Below are 14,719 nucleotides of genomic sequence, written 5' to 3'. Positions count from 1 at the left end.
CAGGAGGTCCTAAATGGGGCACTGTGCTGCATGTGCCATGTATGCTGATGAATGCTGTCTCCAGCCCTCCAGGCCGGCCTGAGCAGCGCTGCTGCACCCAGCAGTGAGACCGTGCGCAAGGTGGAGCGAGGCTCACGTATCGTCACCGTCGTTCCCCAGGACACAAAGGTGGTGCTGCAGGTCAGTGCTCTGCCCGTGTCTGCTGACATGTGCTATCACAATGTGCAGGGGTCTGTCACTGTGAGCACCTTGCCAACCTGCAAACAGTATGTGCAGTGCTACAAAGCTGGTGCCTTACAGTGCTACAGCAGAGCACCGCACAAATCTCCAACTGCAGAGGGATTTTGAGCATGCCTTTGGAAGTTAGATTCAGTAGAGGCAGATAGGTACGTGCAGAACTGGGAAGGACTATTCAAGTTCCTAATGGCTGAGGTAGTGTAGTGCTACATATTGTGCCCTCTCATCATGAATCTCAAGACTCACTTCCTAGTATTTACTAACAGCCCTCCATTAGCCTTGGCACTTAGTTTTTTGTTGAGCTGGCACTTCAGAACTGCTAGAGATTGACAGAATGGAGAAAGATGTAGTTTGAGAGGCACTTTTGAAGGTGTGGAGCTCAACATCTTCCTCAGAGCAGGACTAACATGAAAACTTGATCAGGGCGCTCTGGGTCATGCCTGGTTGGATAGAGTCCAACCTTCTGAGGAAGGAATGTTTCTAGACTGAGAGAGTGTTCAGGTATTTTTCCACAGTTGTTGCAATTGCTTGTCCTCTGAAGTGAGCAACCAGGCCCATGCACTTGGAAGTAGCAGACAGGCCTAAGAAACTTACTTTCCCCACAATGTAGGCAGAGTAACTAAAGTATTTGTGTGGATCTTGTGTTATAGATGCCAAGAGGAAATCTGGAGACTATTCACCACCGTGCTCTGGTTCTTGCCCAGATTCGGAAGTGGCTAGACAGGTAAATGGTGCTGTTGTATTCTTGTCTTCCCTCCTCCAGTCTGGGTTATTAGAGGCTGACTGACCTGGAAAAGAGAGGGAGGCTAAACTCAGAGGAATTGACCTTGTTAGAGGGAGCAAATGTGTTTCTAGGGTGACCACCCAGGAGTCTAGCTTTCAGCTGTGCCAGGTACTTCTCACTTCACCACTGAAGGGCTAAAAATTGTGTGGGTGTGAGAAATCTTCATCTATGTGTGCTGAAATTTTGTGGGTGGGAGAAATCTTCATTGCTCCATTCTCCAGACATCTCAATCACTTTAAGATTAAGCTGACTGTTTTCCATTTTTTACTGAGTTCATTTACACTGAAATTTTCTGAAAGGGAAATTGATACAAAATGTAACACTGTTTTAACGGAAATAAAAATAATCTAAGTTATGTATGGCTTCATCAGCCTTGCAAGCTGGTGTGTCCCACTGCCAGGGTCAGCAGTGAGCTGTATTGACCTTGCACATTTTTCTGGAATGCTGTCTACACAGCTTATGGTGTAGGCTGTTCTTATCCCACTGGTTCTGTTCTTAGCTCTAATCAGTTGCCTTTGTTTGCATCTTATCCACTAAGTAAACTCTCCCACTTGACTCATTCCTCCAGGCTTATGTTCAGGGAAGCTTTTCAGTGTATGAGGAGGCTACGAATCAACCTCAATCTTCTCTATGACCACAATCCCAAGGCAAGTCTGCCCAGCTCTCTTGTGTTGTTTGCTACACTAATCTAGCCTGGAATCCACTGAGCAGTGTGCTCAAAAGTGTAGGTGGTACTGCTTTCAGCAGTGATGGCTGTTCTGCACTGCAGCATCATCGCACACACAGATCAAATTTAGCATTTCCTTCATCCTGTACTTCCAGACAAGGTCTCTGAATTTATTCTTATACTTCATGTACATGTTCTGACTGTTCAGAATATCAGTGGTAATATTCTTGTTCATTTCAGGCATTTCTGGAAAACACAGAAACCTTTATCAGGCAAATAGATTCTGTGAACTATATCAACTTGTTTTTCACAGAACTGAAGTAAGTATATGTCTGCAAATGGAAGCATGCATGTAATCAGTGGTGGTACTTTATTTTGTCAAAATGTTGGCAACTCTTCAGTGTGGGTGCAAGGAATCAGAAATCTGGCATGTTGAGTCATAAAGTCTTGAGTAGGCTCAGTAGTTTCAGGGATAGCCTGTCTTGTTGGAAATTCCCGTTTGCAGGCAGCCATTAGATTTTTGTAGCAAGTAATTAGTACATTATCCTAGTGCTTTGACTTCTCTGCTGGTTTGCTGTAGAGTAGTAAATGAGAACAGAGAAAGTTTTTTTCCCTCATAAAGAGGAGCAAGGTAGCAGTGCATATTTAGTCTGAGGCCAAGATACTTGCTTGAATCCTCAAACCAAGTCCCCTGACTTCTTTTTTAAAGGCTCAGTGATGAGGCTTTACAGTGATGGTAGTTTCATGACTTCTCAGGCTTGCTAAAGTCAATAATTGTGTAGGAACTGGTGCTATCACTTTGGTTTGATTTTCAGTCTTGACCTGACCAGAAATAATAGCAAATGGCTTACTCTTCTGAATTGTTCAGTGGAAATATCCATAGCGAATTTAGTGGAAGACAGCTGTATCTTGTAAATCTTGTCTTCTGATTTTTTGGTGCTTCTGTAGTAATTGTTTGACCAGTTTTAGGGGATTTTTTTATGCCTTTCTTGGCTGACAATCAGTTTGGACTGGCAGAGATTTTTGGAGATTTTGTTAGCATGGCAGTTAATGAGTTGTTATGTTCTGCATTCATTTGAGTTCCTTAACCTTACTGTCTTTGTTCTGGGCTATGTGGCTGGTGGTGCTCTTATTCACATTACTTGTTTTTATGCAGAGATGAAGATTTCACTAAGAGTATGTACCCATCTCTGAACGGCAGCAGTAACAGCCAGCCACGCCAGCATCCTGATCAGAAAAAAGTAAACCTCATCTGTGACGTGATGAGAGTTGCCATGGAGCACATTGACCCTCAAAAGTGAGCACTTTCTTACTGTAAAGGAACCATTAGAGAGATTTCCAGTAAGTCATTGACAGGAAGCAAAGCTGTCCTTGACATCAGTTCTTTGGCCCTAGGTTCTCTGAGGTGAGCTTGTGCTCCACAAAATTAACTATACCATGCCTTGCTTCTGCTGAGCATGCTATGCTGGAAACATCTAATAATTCCATAGACAGCATACCAACATTTTACTATTAAATAATAGAATTAAAATAATAAATGCAGAATGCTTATAAAGATTTCGGAGATACACTCAATTCAGGATCAGTCTGTGTGGGAATGGGGATATGAGCGAGAGTTTCATCTTGGTGAGTTGCTGACTGTTTGAAGCAGCTGGCCCTTTGGAAATATATCAGCTGTTCCATTTGACACTGAATTACTTTGTAAATGATCATCTCCATTTTCCTGATTGATTAGCTTTTTGGTAACCATCCTTCTTGGATGAATCAACACCAGACAAAGATAAAAGCTGGGAAAATAGGATAGTAACAATGCCTGGTGAAATGGTGCTAAAGTATTGACAGCCTGGTGTTAAACAGTGGAGAGGGGAGCAACCAGTGGTGAGTAGCTACTGAGCCCTGAGAATTTAGACGCTTTCCTGCAAACTATTTCAGAAAACAAAGCATTTGCTTGGCTGGGAAAGCTATTTTGAAATAGTAAATGTGAGATGTATGGAAGTACAAATAACACCCTAGAAAGCTGTCATTTTTTTAAAAAATGCTATTTTTATGCCAGATTTCATTTGGAAAACCATGTCCAGCTATCTGAACTTTCAGAGAGAGTTCCTTCATCATGCTAGCTGGCATGGTAAAGGAAGCTCATTCTACTCAAAACACACCTCCAGCTTTGTGACCTGTTTGGGAAGACATGCTGATAGAAGAACCTTTCTGGTCTATTCTCTTCTTTTCCTGTGTTTGCTGCCTTCCTCTAGGAGGATCGCAGTGCCTGAGCAGTTTATTTTTTTTTTTTTTTTTACTAAAACGTAAACTAGAACTTGTACAAACTGTTAAAAAAAGGAATAAGCTGTATTTCTGCCTTCTCATTTTCTCATTCACTTCTTCTCTTTTCTTCAGATACTGCCTGTCAATACTGACAGCACATGTGAAGAAAAGTCCTCCAGAACTGGAAATTGCTCTCCAGAAGGTTCACGATCTTCGAGGTTTTGTATCAGAAACTCAAACGTTTTGAAAATGGGTCATTTGCAGAAGGTTTATGTTAAGGAAACTTCTCTGTCCAACCAAAACTGTTAAGGGGGAAACTTCCTCATCTGACCATCCAGGATCCTGGCAGACTGGCAGTCACATTTGCACCACCTGAGCTGGGACCACTCCCCGCAGCTACATCCCCTACACTCACAGTCAGACCAGGATTCCTTACTGGCTCCACCTCAGTTTCCCATATCAGAGTCTCAGGCATCCTGGTCCTTTAGTCTCAGTGCAGTAACTAAGTAATAAAATATCAGCTCCAGCTATTGCCTCTGAGGAGAGGCCCTGAGCAAGGAACCCCTGGGCCTGTGCGTAGTTTTATACCTTCACAGTATATCCCTGTGAAAATCTGGCAGTCCTCAGCTCCTACTGTGTATCACAGGTCTCTATCCCCTTTGCTAGGCAAGGGGTTGGCAGTTCAAACTGGAGCTCTTGCCACCCAGAGAGCCAGATCAACCTGCCAGATTTCCCAGCACAGCTGAATCCTGAAATACTGCACTGGAAGTGTTCCTCAACACTTTGATCATTAGCCTGGTTCACCGAAAAAATTATTTTAGGGCTGCTGTTTATGGAGCAAGCCAAAAACCAGAAATGGACTTGAATCCAGTATGTGTTTAGGTACAGCAGCATATCAGCTAAGATAGGCTGCTCTACATACCCTCAGCTCACCCTTTTGACTCCGTCTTTTGGCAGTTGCCCCAGAGCTGGACCTGTTTTCACTTTCCAGTTGGAGCTCTAGTTCTCCCAGAATGGAATAGGATGTTCCTACTCTGGATTCTGGTATCCCAAACTAGCAAACTTTGCTTTTATTCTGTGCTGATCCTTCAAGTTCGTCACAGTTGCACACTCACTGCTGTGCTGGGGATGGTCCTTGAAGTTGCCTGGTAAAGGCAAAGTAACCCCTCTGCAAGGCAGAGCAAGCTGCTAGTCCAGTGGGGTCTCTCTGATGTCGAGGTTGTGCTTGATGATGCATCCTTTCCTCACAGCAGGGCTCCACTGCTGGTGGTGTAACAGGTCATATGCTGTTTTATCTTGTTGCAGAAAGCATTACGCCAGATGTTCAAGCTGTGAGTGCAGAAGAAGCACTAAAGTACCTGCTTTTCCTTGTCGATGTCAATGAATTATATGATTATTCCTTGGGGACGTATGATTTTGATTTAGTCGTCATGGTGGCAGAAAAGTCTCAAAAGGTCTTGGTTCATAGTTCCAGCTAAGGAACTTATTTTTCTACTTTCTCAAAGGTTCTCTGTAGTCTGCAGATCAGCTTGCATGTTTTCGTAGTAATGGCTTTCTACCCAGGCAGGATTGCTGTTGCTCAGAAGCCCAATGTGTGTTTGGGATGATGCTGGGCAAGTGTCACCTCTCTGCATCCTTGGGTTCTTGAGCACAGCTCTGGAAATTTATTTGTGTTCAAGGTGAAACAGTGCTCTTCTAGAGCAGCAGAGCAAAGTAGCTCTGGGAAAGGGAGGGATTGGTATCTGAAGTTTTGCAACTGCATGCCTTTCATTCTCAGTTCTGCACTTTTTTTTCTTGCTTCTTTAGTGGTTCCTATGATAATAGCGTGTGGGTTTAATGTGAAATCTCTGAACTGAAATGCCCATCTGCATCTTCAGAGTTTTCTAATTTATAGCAAATTCTGCTGCTCATCAGTTAGGACACCCTATTCGTGTTAACAGGTTTTATAACCTTTGGTGTGGGGAAGTTGATCAACCTTATGTCTGTAAATGTATACATAATCATAGATAATAGAAAACAACACTTGATATGACACATAGGCTTGAATTTAAATGTTGCCATCCCTTAGATACTGTTGAAATCCATGTGGGAGCCTGGTAATTCAAGTTAGTAATTTCTGGCAAGAGTATGTGCACAAATTGATTAAGATGGCTTACATTTGGGGGGAAAAAGCCTTTTTTAGTGTGTTACCATATTTTTTCAAGTATGGGACTGTCTGTTTGTGAAGATGGGGGCAAATAAGGATTTTAGCAGATTAACTCAATTGCCATTTTTATTGTTCTTTGCAGGACCCAAAAGAATACTTGCCCTTCTTAAATGCCCTCCGGAAGATGGAAACCAATTATCAGCGATATACAATAGACAGACACTTGAAGAGATACACAAAAGCTCTTGGCCATCTCAGCAAATGTGGTAGGTGTCCTAAGGAGGATTTCTGCAGTGTAACATGTCCGTTTGGGAGAGCCTTTCAGGGGAAATAGCTGAAGAAAGAGAAGGATTGCATAAGATCATCTTCCCATCTGGTAATGGGTGGTGAACTTCTGCCACTTGCTTTTTGTGCTGTAGGTTTGTGTGGGAAGAAAGAAGTGTTTACTCTTCTGTGGTCATGAGGCACGTGAAGTCTTGTGTTGTTCCTGTTCAAGTGAATTGTGCCTGGTTAATATCTCTTGAGGCAAAACCTCAAGGAAGTGAATGCTTTGATTTTACAATAGTAGAATGGGTGGTCTTCCACCCAGGCACCTCTAGTTGATTCTTCATGTTGTGAACTCAGACCGTCTGGGAGCCATGTACTTTCTCCTTAATTTTTACAAAAAGTAAATTATTTCTGCAGGTCCTGAACATTTCTCTGAATTTCTGAACTTGGTGAAGGATCAGAATCTGTATTCTGAGGCCTTGAAGCTGTACCCCTCTAGCACTCAGGAGTACAAGGTGTGTAAGCTCATGGCAGTGCAGTGTCAAAGGTTTATATTCCCTTATGAATGTGTGTGGATCTCCTCAGCACCTTGCATGAGGGCAGGAATGAAACTGCAGCTGCATATGTTCAAGCTCTGTAGGTCGTTGCTCTTCCAGTGCTGTCTGAGACCCTCTTCTGAGATAACAGCTGGAATGACTCTCAGCACTAACCCTGTGTGACTTGGTCCTCAATGGTTGTTATTCCTTTGATCCTGTGACTCAGAGGGCATCTGGAAGTCCTGTTTCTTATGCTGCACTATCTTGTAGAGTGCTGAATAACTCATAACCTCAGGAAGACTTCTCCCTGTTTTGACCTCTGTGTGGCTTGCAGATTGTGTGGGGACAATTTGTTATCCTTAAACTATTCTGAAAAATGCTGAGGAGCTTGGACACTTTTGGATGTGCTGTTTCCTAGTACATAGTGTCCCTTACTGGTTTCAGTGTTACTAAAGAACTTCAGTTTGTCCAAGGTTGAGATAAAATGTTAAATACATTTAATATAAGCTAATGTAGATACTGTAAATACTCAAACACACAAGCCTTTGTACAAAGAGGAGTTGAGTGAGAGAGGGAAAAGAGAAAATTGGTCTATTTGCAGTACTGTGAAAGCAAAAAGGAGTCTTTATTCATGAGGGAGATCTGTTTCTGAGTGACTCCTTGGGAGTAATTTATTATTCCCCCTGTATCCTTCCATTGAAATCCACTTACCCCTTCTTCGTGGAGATAGTGAGCTTTGAGTAGCCTGTGCCTGTAGAGTTACAGAGCTTGTGTGTTCCCTTGTGCCAGTGTTTGTTTCCTAAAGTAGGTTGGTTCAGAGAGATACTCTAACAAAAACTGCTCATGTGGGTGAGGAGGAAGGGTCTGGTTTCCTGTAGTATCTAATTTACCCAGCATTTGGTTTGGAAAATCAGGTACCACCCCTGTGTCACTTGCTGTAGCTCTGTGAAGTATCTCCATGTGCTGATCATCAGCCCTTGGCTTGATAGAGTTTGAAATGAGGTAGAAACTTCATGCCTAGAAATTCCTTGGAGAAGCTGGGTAGGAGGCTTTTGTTGATGAGCCTCCATTTTTACCAATGGAGGACTGCTACTGACCTTTCTTTTTTTTCTTTTTTTTCCTTCTTTTTTTTCTTTCTTTCTTTTTTTCTTTTTTTTTCTCCTTTTTTTTTTTTTGTCCCTGTCTTTCAGGATATCAGTGATGCATATGGGGAGTACTTGATTCAGAAGCAGCTGTATGAACAGGCTGCATTGATATTTGCTCGTGCTGGCGTCTTTGCAAAAGCACTTGATGCTTTTCAGAGCAGTGGCAGCTGGCAACAAGCCCTGTGCATGGCATCACAGCTTGGTTACACAAAGGATAAGCTGTCCAGCCTGGCACGGAGCATGGCAGGTAGGCCTTGAAAAGATGTAAATGTGCAGAGCAGAGTGGCTGCTGTTATTTCTGGTTCACTTCAATTTTTCCTGAAATTCAATGAAAGCTTCATTATTCAGCAGCGGTTTTCTTAAATGAGAACAAAGATCCCATGTTTCCCCAAGGTTTGTGCATTTGCACATGACCTTTGTTTCTCAAAGGAACCAAAAGATGCTGAAGCTGAATTGGTAGGCAACACAGAAGCTGCCAAGCAAACTGTGCCCTTGGCTGCCCGGTGCTGACTGCTTCTTGCATTGTTCCCTTGCAGCTGGTTGCCAGACTACTCTTCCAAATTGCCTCATTAGTTAACCCCAAGGAATGGACTGAAGTGTCTGATGTAACTGAGGCCTGTAGACATTAACTGGTGCAAGTGCTGTGCCTATTCACCAACCTTAAAGGCTGTTGGATAATTTGGAGCTGCATCTTGTTTTCTCCTTGAAGCCAGCTAGCAGCAAGGACCAGCTGATACATAAAGCTGTGTGCTGTCCTAAGGAGAGGAAGATAGTCACAGAATTTGTACTCACTAGCACAGGTCAGACATGAGGTGTGTTGTGGACCTGGTGGACTTATATTTCAGCAAGAGAATGGAGCATCATTTCTCAGAGGCAGAGTTTATGAAGTGCCACTTAACACAGAGGGAGTATGGCTTCTGGAAGTCTACTCTTCCAGAGTCAGATACCCCAGTATTTGCTTTTTTTGTCAATGTGATTTAAATCCTTCATGCCTTTAATGCTTTTTTATGGTGCCCTTTTTAAATTACAGCTGTAATTTAGCAATTGAGTACATGTGTGAGCAGATAGAAAGTCTCTCAGTGAGTGGGATTTTTCCTCTACTTTGCAGTTTTCTGGTACAAAAATCTAGGTTTTTCTGAGAAGCTGAAACTCCACTTTTTCTTGTAGGAAAACTAGTTGAACAGAGAAAGTATGCAGAGGCAGCCATACTCCTGGAGCAGTACACTCAGGTAATGTCATCACCCTCCTGCCTGTGACCAGTAACGCCCAGTATTTTCAGTCAGATACTGTGGGGGCCTGAATATATGTTGTATTGTAAGGTCTGTGTGGGTCCGAGTTGCTCCAAACGAGCTGCAGCTGCAGGGTCCTTAGTTGGGCAGCAGCTGTAGCTCGTGAAGGTAACTGAGATAAACAGGGGTGGGTCGAGAGCCCAGGAGGAGCCCCTGAGAAGAAAGGAAGGAGTGTGTGGCAGAGAATGGAGAAGAGCCCCAGCAGCGAGGCAAGAACAACACGGCAGTGAAGATTACAACAAGATACACCGTGTTTCCTCTGTTCTGCACCACATGTGACTCCATGCATGCTGACAGCAAAACATTCTGCCAAGGGCCCTCTTGGGGAGGGCAGAGCAGGCCTGGGTGATGCCATGAGCAGGCTGGGGATAAATGCTGTGTCTCTGAGTTTTTCCACTTGTAAAGCCTCCCATGCTTTGATACGAAAAATGTTTCAGCTCTGTTTTGTCTCAGGGAGGCGAAGCATGAGGACTGGAATAAGGAAGACAGAGTTCCAGAGGGATTTCCCCTTAGTGTGGGAGAAGTAACATAGATTTGCTGAGTTGGTTTGTGGGTTTTGTTTGCTTGTTTGGGTTTTTATGTCGTCAACACCTTGACATAGCTGGCATAGTAGTGTTTTCCTCTCTTGACTGGGATACTGCTGTGTAGAAATAGCCATCTGAATAGCTTCTACCTGAACATGTCTTGCTAGCAGCAGCAGCAGCAACCCATGGTTGCTCTTTCCTTCTAGGACTATGAAGAGGCTGTTCTTCTGCTCTTAGAAGGGACTCTTTGGGAAGAGGCTTTGAGACTGGTAAGACATTTCAAACCATAATAACAGAAGTGGAAATAAACCTTTAGAGTGCAAAAACAGAGGGTTGTGGTGTGGGTTAGATCCTTGAATGATACCTTCTCTTTCCCTGATCCAGATTCACAAGTATGGTAGGCTGGATATATTGGAAACCAACTTGAAACCTGCTATTTTGGAAGGTGAGTCTGTGCTAGAATATTTCTCTGTGCTATAGAGGCTAAAGAAGATCTTTGCTGGGTCTGTGGGAAGTCGCAGCATTTCAGTACTGGAAGGTGTATGGAAGGATACTTTGTTTCCACCTAACTGACGCTGCTCAGTTATCTGCGTTTGGCTGTCCTCAGTTCATCTTGAAGCCCTGCAGTGTCATGGGACCTTTTTAGCTTAGTCAGGCTCCTTTGGAGCTTTTCCAGACTACACAGTCAAAAGCTGCAAAGAGGTCCGTGTCTGCATATCCATGAACAAGCAGAAAAGTCCTTGTTCCAAAGCATATGTGGCAGCAGAGCTATGGACCAGGAAAATGGCTATCTGTACTGTAAGCTTTGATGAGTAGTTTTTGGAAATAAAAAAATATTTGATAGCTTTATTCTCCCTTCCATTCAGGAAGAATGTTTTATTACTATTGCTTGTTCTTCCTTTTCTTGCTTTATGAGTTGAGGGATTTTTTTTCTGAGGTTGTTGAAGGACTGTGCTTGTGTAAAAAATGCTTTTCTTTTTCTCTTGCACAAACGTTTATGTTTTGATTTTCTTAATGATCAGCTCAAAAAAGTCAGCTGATCTTCCTAGATTCCCAGAAAACAGCATTTCTTCACCATAAGAGTCGCCTGCAAGTGGTGCGAGAGCTGAAGGAGAAGGCCTGTGAGAACCTGCAGGGTTGGTATTAAATTGCGTATGACTTTTTCCTACATAAGAAACTGTGATCATGTTTTTATGTGTGGTTTCTGTTTGCTGTGATGGAGCTGTGCTCTCCTTTAGCTCCAATGGGACCTACAGGAGTAAAACAGCACCATTCTCAACCCCTCCTCACTCTGTATTTGGAGTGTGGTTACTCTTGTATTTTCAGCTCTTCCTTGGGTCACAGCTTTCACGCAAAGAAAATGCACCTGAAAGCTCTTCAAAATGAAGACAGCATTGTCTCCACAGTACCAACTTGACTGGGTGAGACAGTGCTCAGCATGTCCTCCGTGCCAAGTACCTATAGGCATATTGACCTGCCCACTGACACAGGCTCAGGGAATTCTCTGAAAGCAGAATGCTGTGTCCTAGTCCAGTTCTGCTGCACTGAGATTATCACCCCTTTTACTGTGCTGTTCAGTGTGATCCCCACCAGGATGGAGGAGCAGTGTTGGTCTCACAATTACTGTTTCCTCTTGTGTGCTGGCTCAGTGAGTTTGGGAGCCATAAAGCTCCAGAACACCAGCAGGTAGAATGACTCTTCCCAGCAAGCTACACAGATCAATCAGAAAGTTTGAAATAATTCTGACCTTTTTCCATACTGTGACCATTGTTACCATGTTTTACAGATTATGAAGTGCCAAATTGCCCGGAATTGGAGCTTTTTTCTGAAACCAGCAGTGTTGTGACAGCCAGTGACATGAACAGCAAATATACACACAGCAATTCAAGAATATCAGCGTAGGTATCTGCCTTCAAATCAGGTAGTGACTGTTCTGGCATCAGCATTCAGGAGGTTAGAAGCTTATGCTCATGCTTGGCTTGCTCCTCCTTGCAGCTCTGCATGCCTTGTAGCTGCTTTAATTACAAGCATTTGATGGTTATTTTAGCTCTCGTTGGAAGAACGAGAAAAAGCCAAAAGCTACTAGTGCAACAGGAAGAGCAGAGACGCTGGGTTCTGGCTCCCATGGATGTTGGGCATATGGCCAGAATGGCTGGCTGTAGAAGGTTAGACAGAGAATACAGGCAGAGCCTCTCAAACATTAGCAGCTTGTGCACATGCCTTGTGTTCTTTGGCCCAGGTTTCACACTTGGTGTGTGGGACTTGCTACTAAATCTCATACCGATGTCTTCCCACAGTGGTTGTGTGCATTGTTTGTGAATGCTCTCAAGAGTATGGGCTGCAATGTGGGGTGGGGTGTGTAACAGGCTGGTCAGGCTGGTGTAGTCTCTGGGACCACTTCTGAATCCCCTGGCTGAACTGTGAAAGAATACAGTTGTGGGGAAATTGTGCACATTTTAGACACTTTTTTTTCTTGTGGACCAGATGTAAAAAAGAAGGAGAATGCTGCCTTAGTATTCAGCATCAGTGTGCGGATCACTTAGGAACGTTATGCAAGTAGGTCTGGTCTGTGAAAGAAGTTGCTTTCCTGTGATTATGGTTAGGAGCTGAGCAGGCTCTGGAGATGGCAGAAATTAAAATGATCACAGCCATGCACAGACCCTGGCCACCAGTGTTTTAAGTGGACCTCAACTTTGCCTGATAGTGACTACTGCTTTGTGCTTGGAGCAGCTCCTGCTTTGTGTTGTTCACATGCTTTAACCTTACTGGAACATGGAGCAGTCCTTTTTGGAGTAGAGAAGCAGCTTGATTCCTATCTTGTGTTTCAGACCACTAAATATATTGGTTAAATAGAGCTGAAAACATTGTCAGAGCACCTAAGGATGCACACAGTCCTCTGTCACTGGAGAAGGCAAGGACTTGAGTGACAAGCTTCATGCACACTGTTGATGTTCCTTCATGTGTAGCCCTGCTAACAGCGAATCTGTTGTGCACACTGTAACTGAACATGCTCTTTCCAGGCGATCCTCAAAGAACCGACGCAAGGCAGAGCGTAAGAGATACAGCCTGAAGGAGGGGAGTCCTTTTGAAGATATTGCCCTTCTGGAAGTCCTCGGAGAGAGTGTTCGTGCTGTTGAGACTGTGAAAGGTAGGATAATTGGTGATCTTAATCCATGCTGCAGCTTGTGAGGATGAGGACAGCTAAGATACTGTGCTTGTTCTTACTGTGTATGCTGGAGAGAAAAGCTGCCTGGTCCATACAGCTCTCTGCATTGAACGTTGATTTATTTAATCTGCCTCTGTACTCAGAATAACATGAACTCTCTGCGTTTGAAGTTGGGAGCAGAGAAAAGAAGGCTTCTCTGTATCATTTCAGAATTGTCTTGTTTTTGTTCTCAGACACTGTAGGGGCTCAGTAGGAACAGAACCAGTTCTGAGTTGCTGCTCTGCTTCCTGTGTGCTGATAGCAAAGAAATGCAGCTGTTTATTTAGTATACCTGTGTTGATTGCTATTTTATTGCTTCTGTTCCCTCCTGCAGGAGAGATACACATCCTTCTGAAGCAGCTTGTGCTCTTTGGTTATGATGAGCAAGCTGGGGCACTGCAGCAAGTCCTGGAAGAGGTTTTGCAGTTGATGGAGACCTCGGTCCCAGAAATCTGGACTCCAGACCTGCAACAGAGCTCTGTCAGCCTGGTCTGTGCTCATCTACAGCACCTTTCACTCTCACTAGACAGTATCAAGTGTTTACCAGTATTTTGCATTCTCCAGCACAGACCCTAGAATCCTTCCATGGCTTTCAAAATCTGGGGTTTCTTTCTGTTAGAGGTTCAGTAGATATTCTGGGCAGGACCTGCTGATTCATTACACTCTAGATGGGCACATGTATAGTCTACTGTCACCCCTGCGCTGAGTGCCACATTGGATGTGATGAGGTCTTCTGAGGATTGTGTTGCCTTGTCCTAGTGGTGACTTGTTTTTGTAAGCTCCATCTTAAGCAATTTGTAGAATATGGGAACACTCCCTCTTTTCTAGGCCTAATGGTAGAAGTGTACTGGAGTAGAGTAGGTCTTGTGAAGTGAAAAACTGCTGGATTGGTAATTAAGTCTGAACCATATATCATAAGAAGTAAGTTACATAAAGAAGGGTTATGTCAGGCTTCTAAGCTTCAGCTTAATGCAGAATAGGGAAATCACAAGGGCTTTAGTTAGTTCCCTTCCAGAGTAAAAGTTTTTATTTCTAATAAGTGTTTCTGAGCATTTATGGTGAACACAAAATGTTCCCCAATATCTTCCCCCCCAACTGCTGATTAGCAGGACTCTTAAAGACAGACTAAAATTGTTCTGTGTGACAGGGAACAGAGACTCCCAGATGAACTTTAAATATTGGTGGTGCTGTAATGAAGTCAGTCCTGCTGAATCATGACATTTATGGTGCTGTGAAGAATTAGGTGCTGGATAAGAGTTCTGTGTCATGAAAAGCTGTGTGAAAGCAATTCTCTCTTTCTGCCTCTGTATTAACTTTTCTGAGACATTGCTGGGCTTTGATCACACCAATCACACTTTGATCCTGTTCACTTTGTACTGTGAGGTCTCCTGGTTTTGGACAATCATAGCAGAGTTTCCTTTGAGGGTGTCCCTGCTTGTGCCTTGAATTGTTCAGGTTGGAAAATGGCTGTTTCTTCTTACAGGTCCTGGGACCCAATTCAACTGCAAACAGCATTATGGCTGCTTATCAGCAAAAGAGGATGATGCCTCCTGTTGTACAAGGTTAGTTGAGTCTCTGAGTTAAGTTTGGGTGTGAAATGTCAGGGAGGTTAGTGGGCTTAGTGGCTCTCCAAACACTGCTACCTGCCAGCAATTGTACC

The 14,719-nt window shown here is 43.6% G+C and overlaps 1 protein-coding gene across 1 annotated transcript in view; it reads left to right on the top strand.

Moving 5' to 3' along the window:
* ELP1 (elongator acetyltransferase complex subunit 1) overlaps positions 1–14,719 on the top strand; it is a 35,330-nt gene that overhangs the window by 15,295 nt on the left and 5,316 nt on the right. The window contains exons 18-35 of the mRNA XM_064736729.1: positions 65–180; positions 888–961; positions 1,590–1,668; positions 1,929–2,008; positions 2,845–2,985; positions 4,080–4,165; positions 5,253–5,401; positions 6,236–6,359; positions 6,778–6,875; positions 8,087–8,288; positions 9,209–9,270; positions 10,061–10,123; positions 10,239–10,299; positions 10,877–10,990; positions 11,641–11,752; positions 12,875–13,002; positions 13,394–13,548; positions 14,543–14,621. Coding sequence (XP_064592799.1) covers positions 65–180; positions 888–961; positions 1,590–1,668; positions 1,929–2,008; positions 2,845–2,985; positions 4,080–4,165; positions 5,253–5,401; positions 6,236–6,359; positions 6,778–6,875; positions 8,087–8,288; positions 9,209–9,270; positions 10,061–10,123; positions 10,239–10,299; positions 10,877–10,990; positions 11,641–11,752; positions 12,875–13,002; positions 13,394–13,548; positions 14,543–14,621 — 1,923 coding nt within the window. The remainder of the gene's footprint in view (positions 1–64; positions 181–887; positions 962–1,589; positions 1,669–1,928; positions 2,009–2,844; positions 2,986–4,079; positions 4,166–5,252; positions 5,402–6,235; positions 6,360–6,777; positions 6,876–8,086; positions 8,289–9,208; positions 9,271–10,060; positions 10,124–10,238; positions 10,300–10,876; positions 10,991–11,640; positions 11,753–12,874; positions 13,003–13,393; positions 13,549–14,542; positions 14,622–14,719) is intronic.

This window comes from Zonotrichia leucophrys, chromosome Z (assembly GCF_028769735.1).
Source record: "Zonotrichia leucophrys gambelii isolate GWCS_2022_RI chromosome Z, RI_Zleu_2.0, whole genome shotgun sequence".
NCBI classification, from domain to species: Eukaryota; Metazoa; Chordata; class Aves; order Passeriformes; family Passerellidae; genus Zonotrichia; species Zonotrichia leucophrys.
Note: the sequence above shows the minus strand (reverse complement) of the source record. Positions and strands in the feature narration are given on the sequence as shown.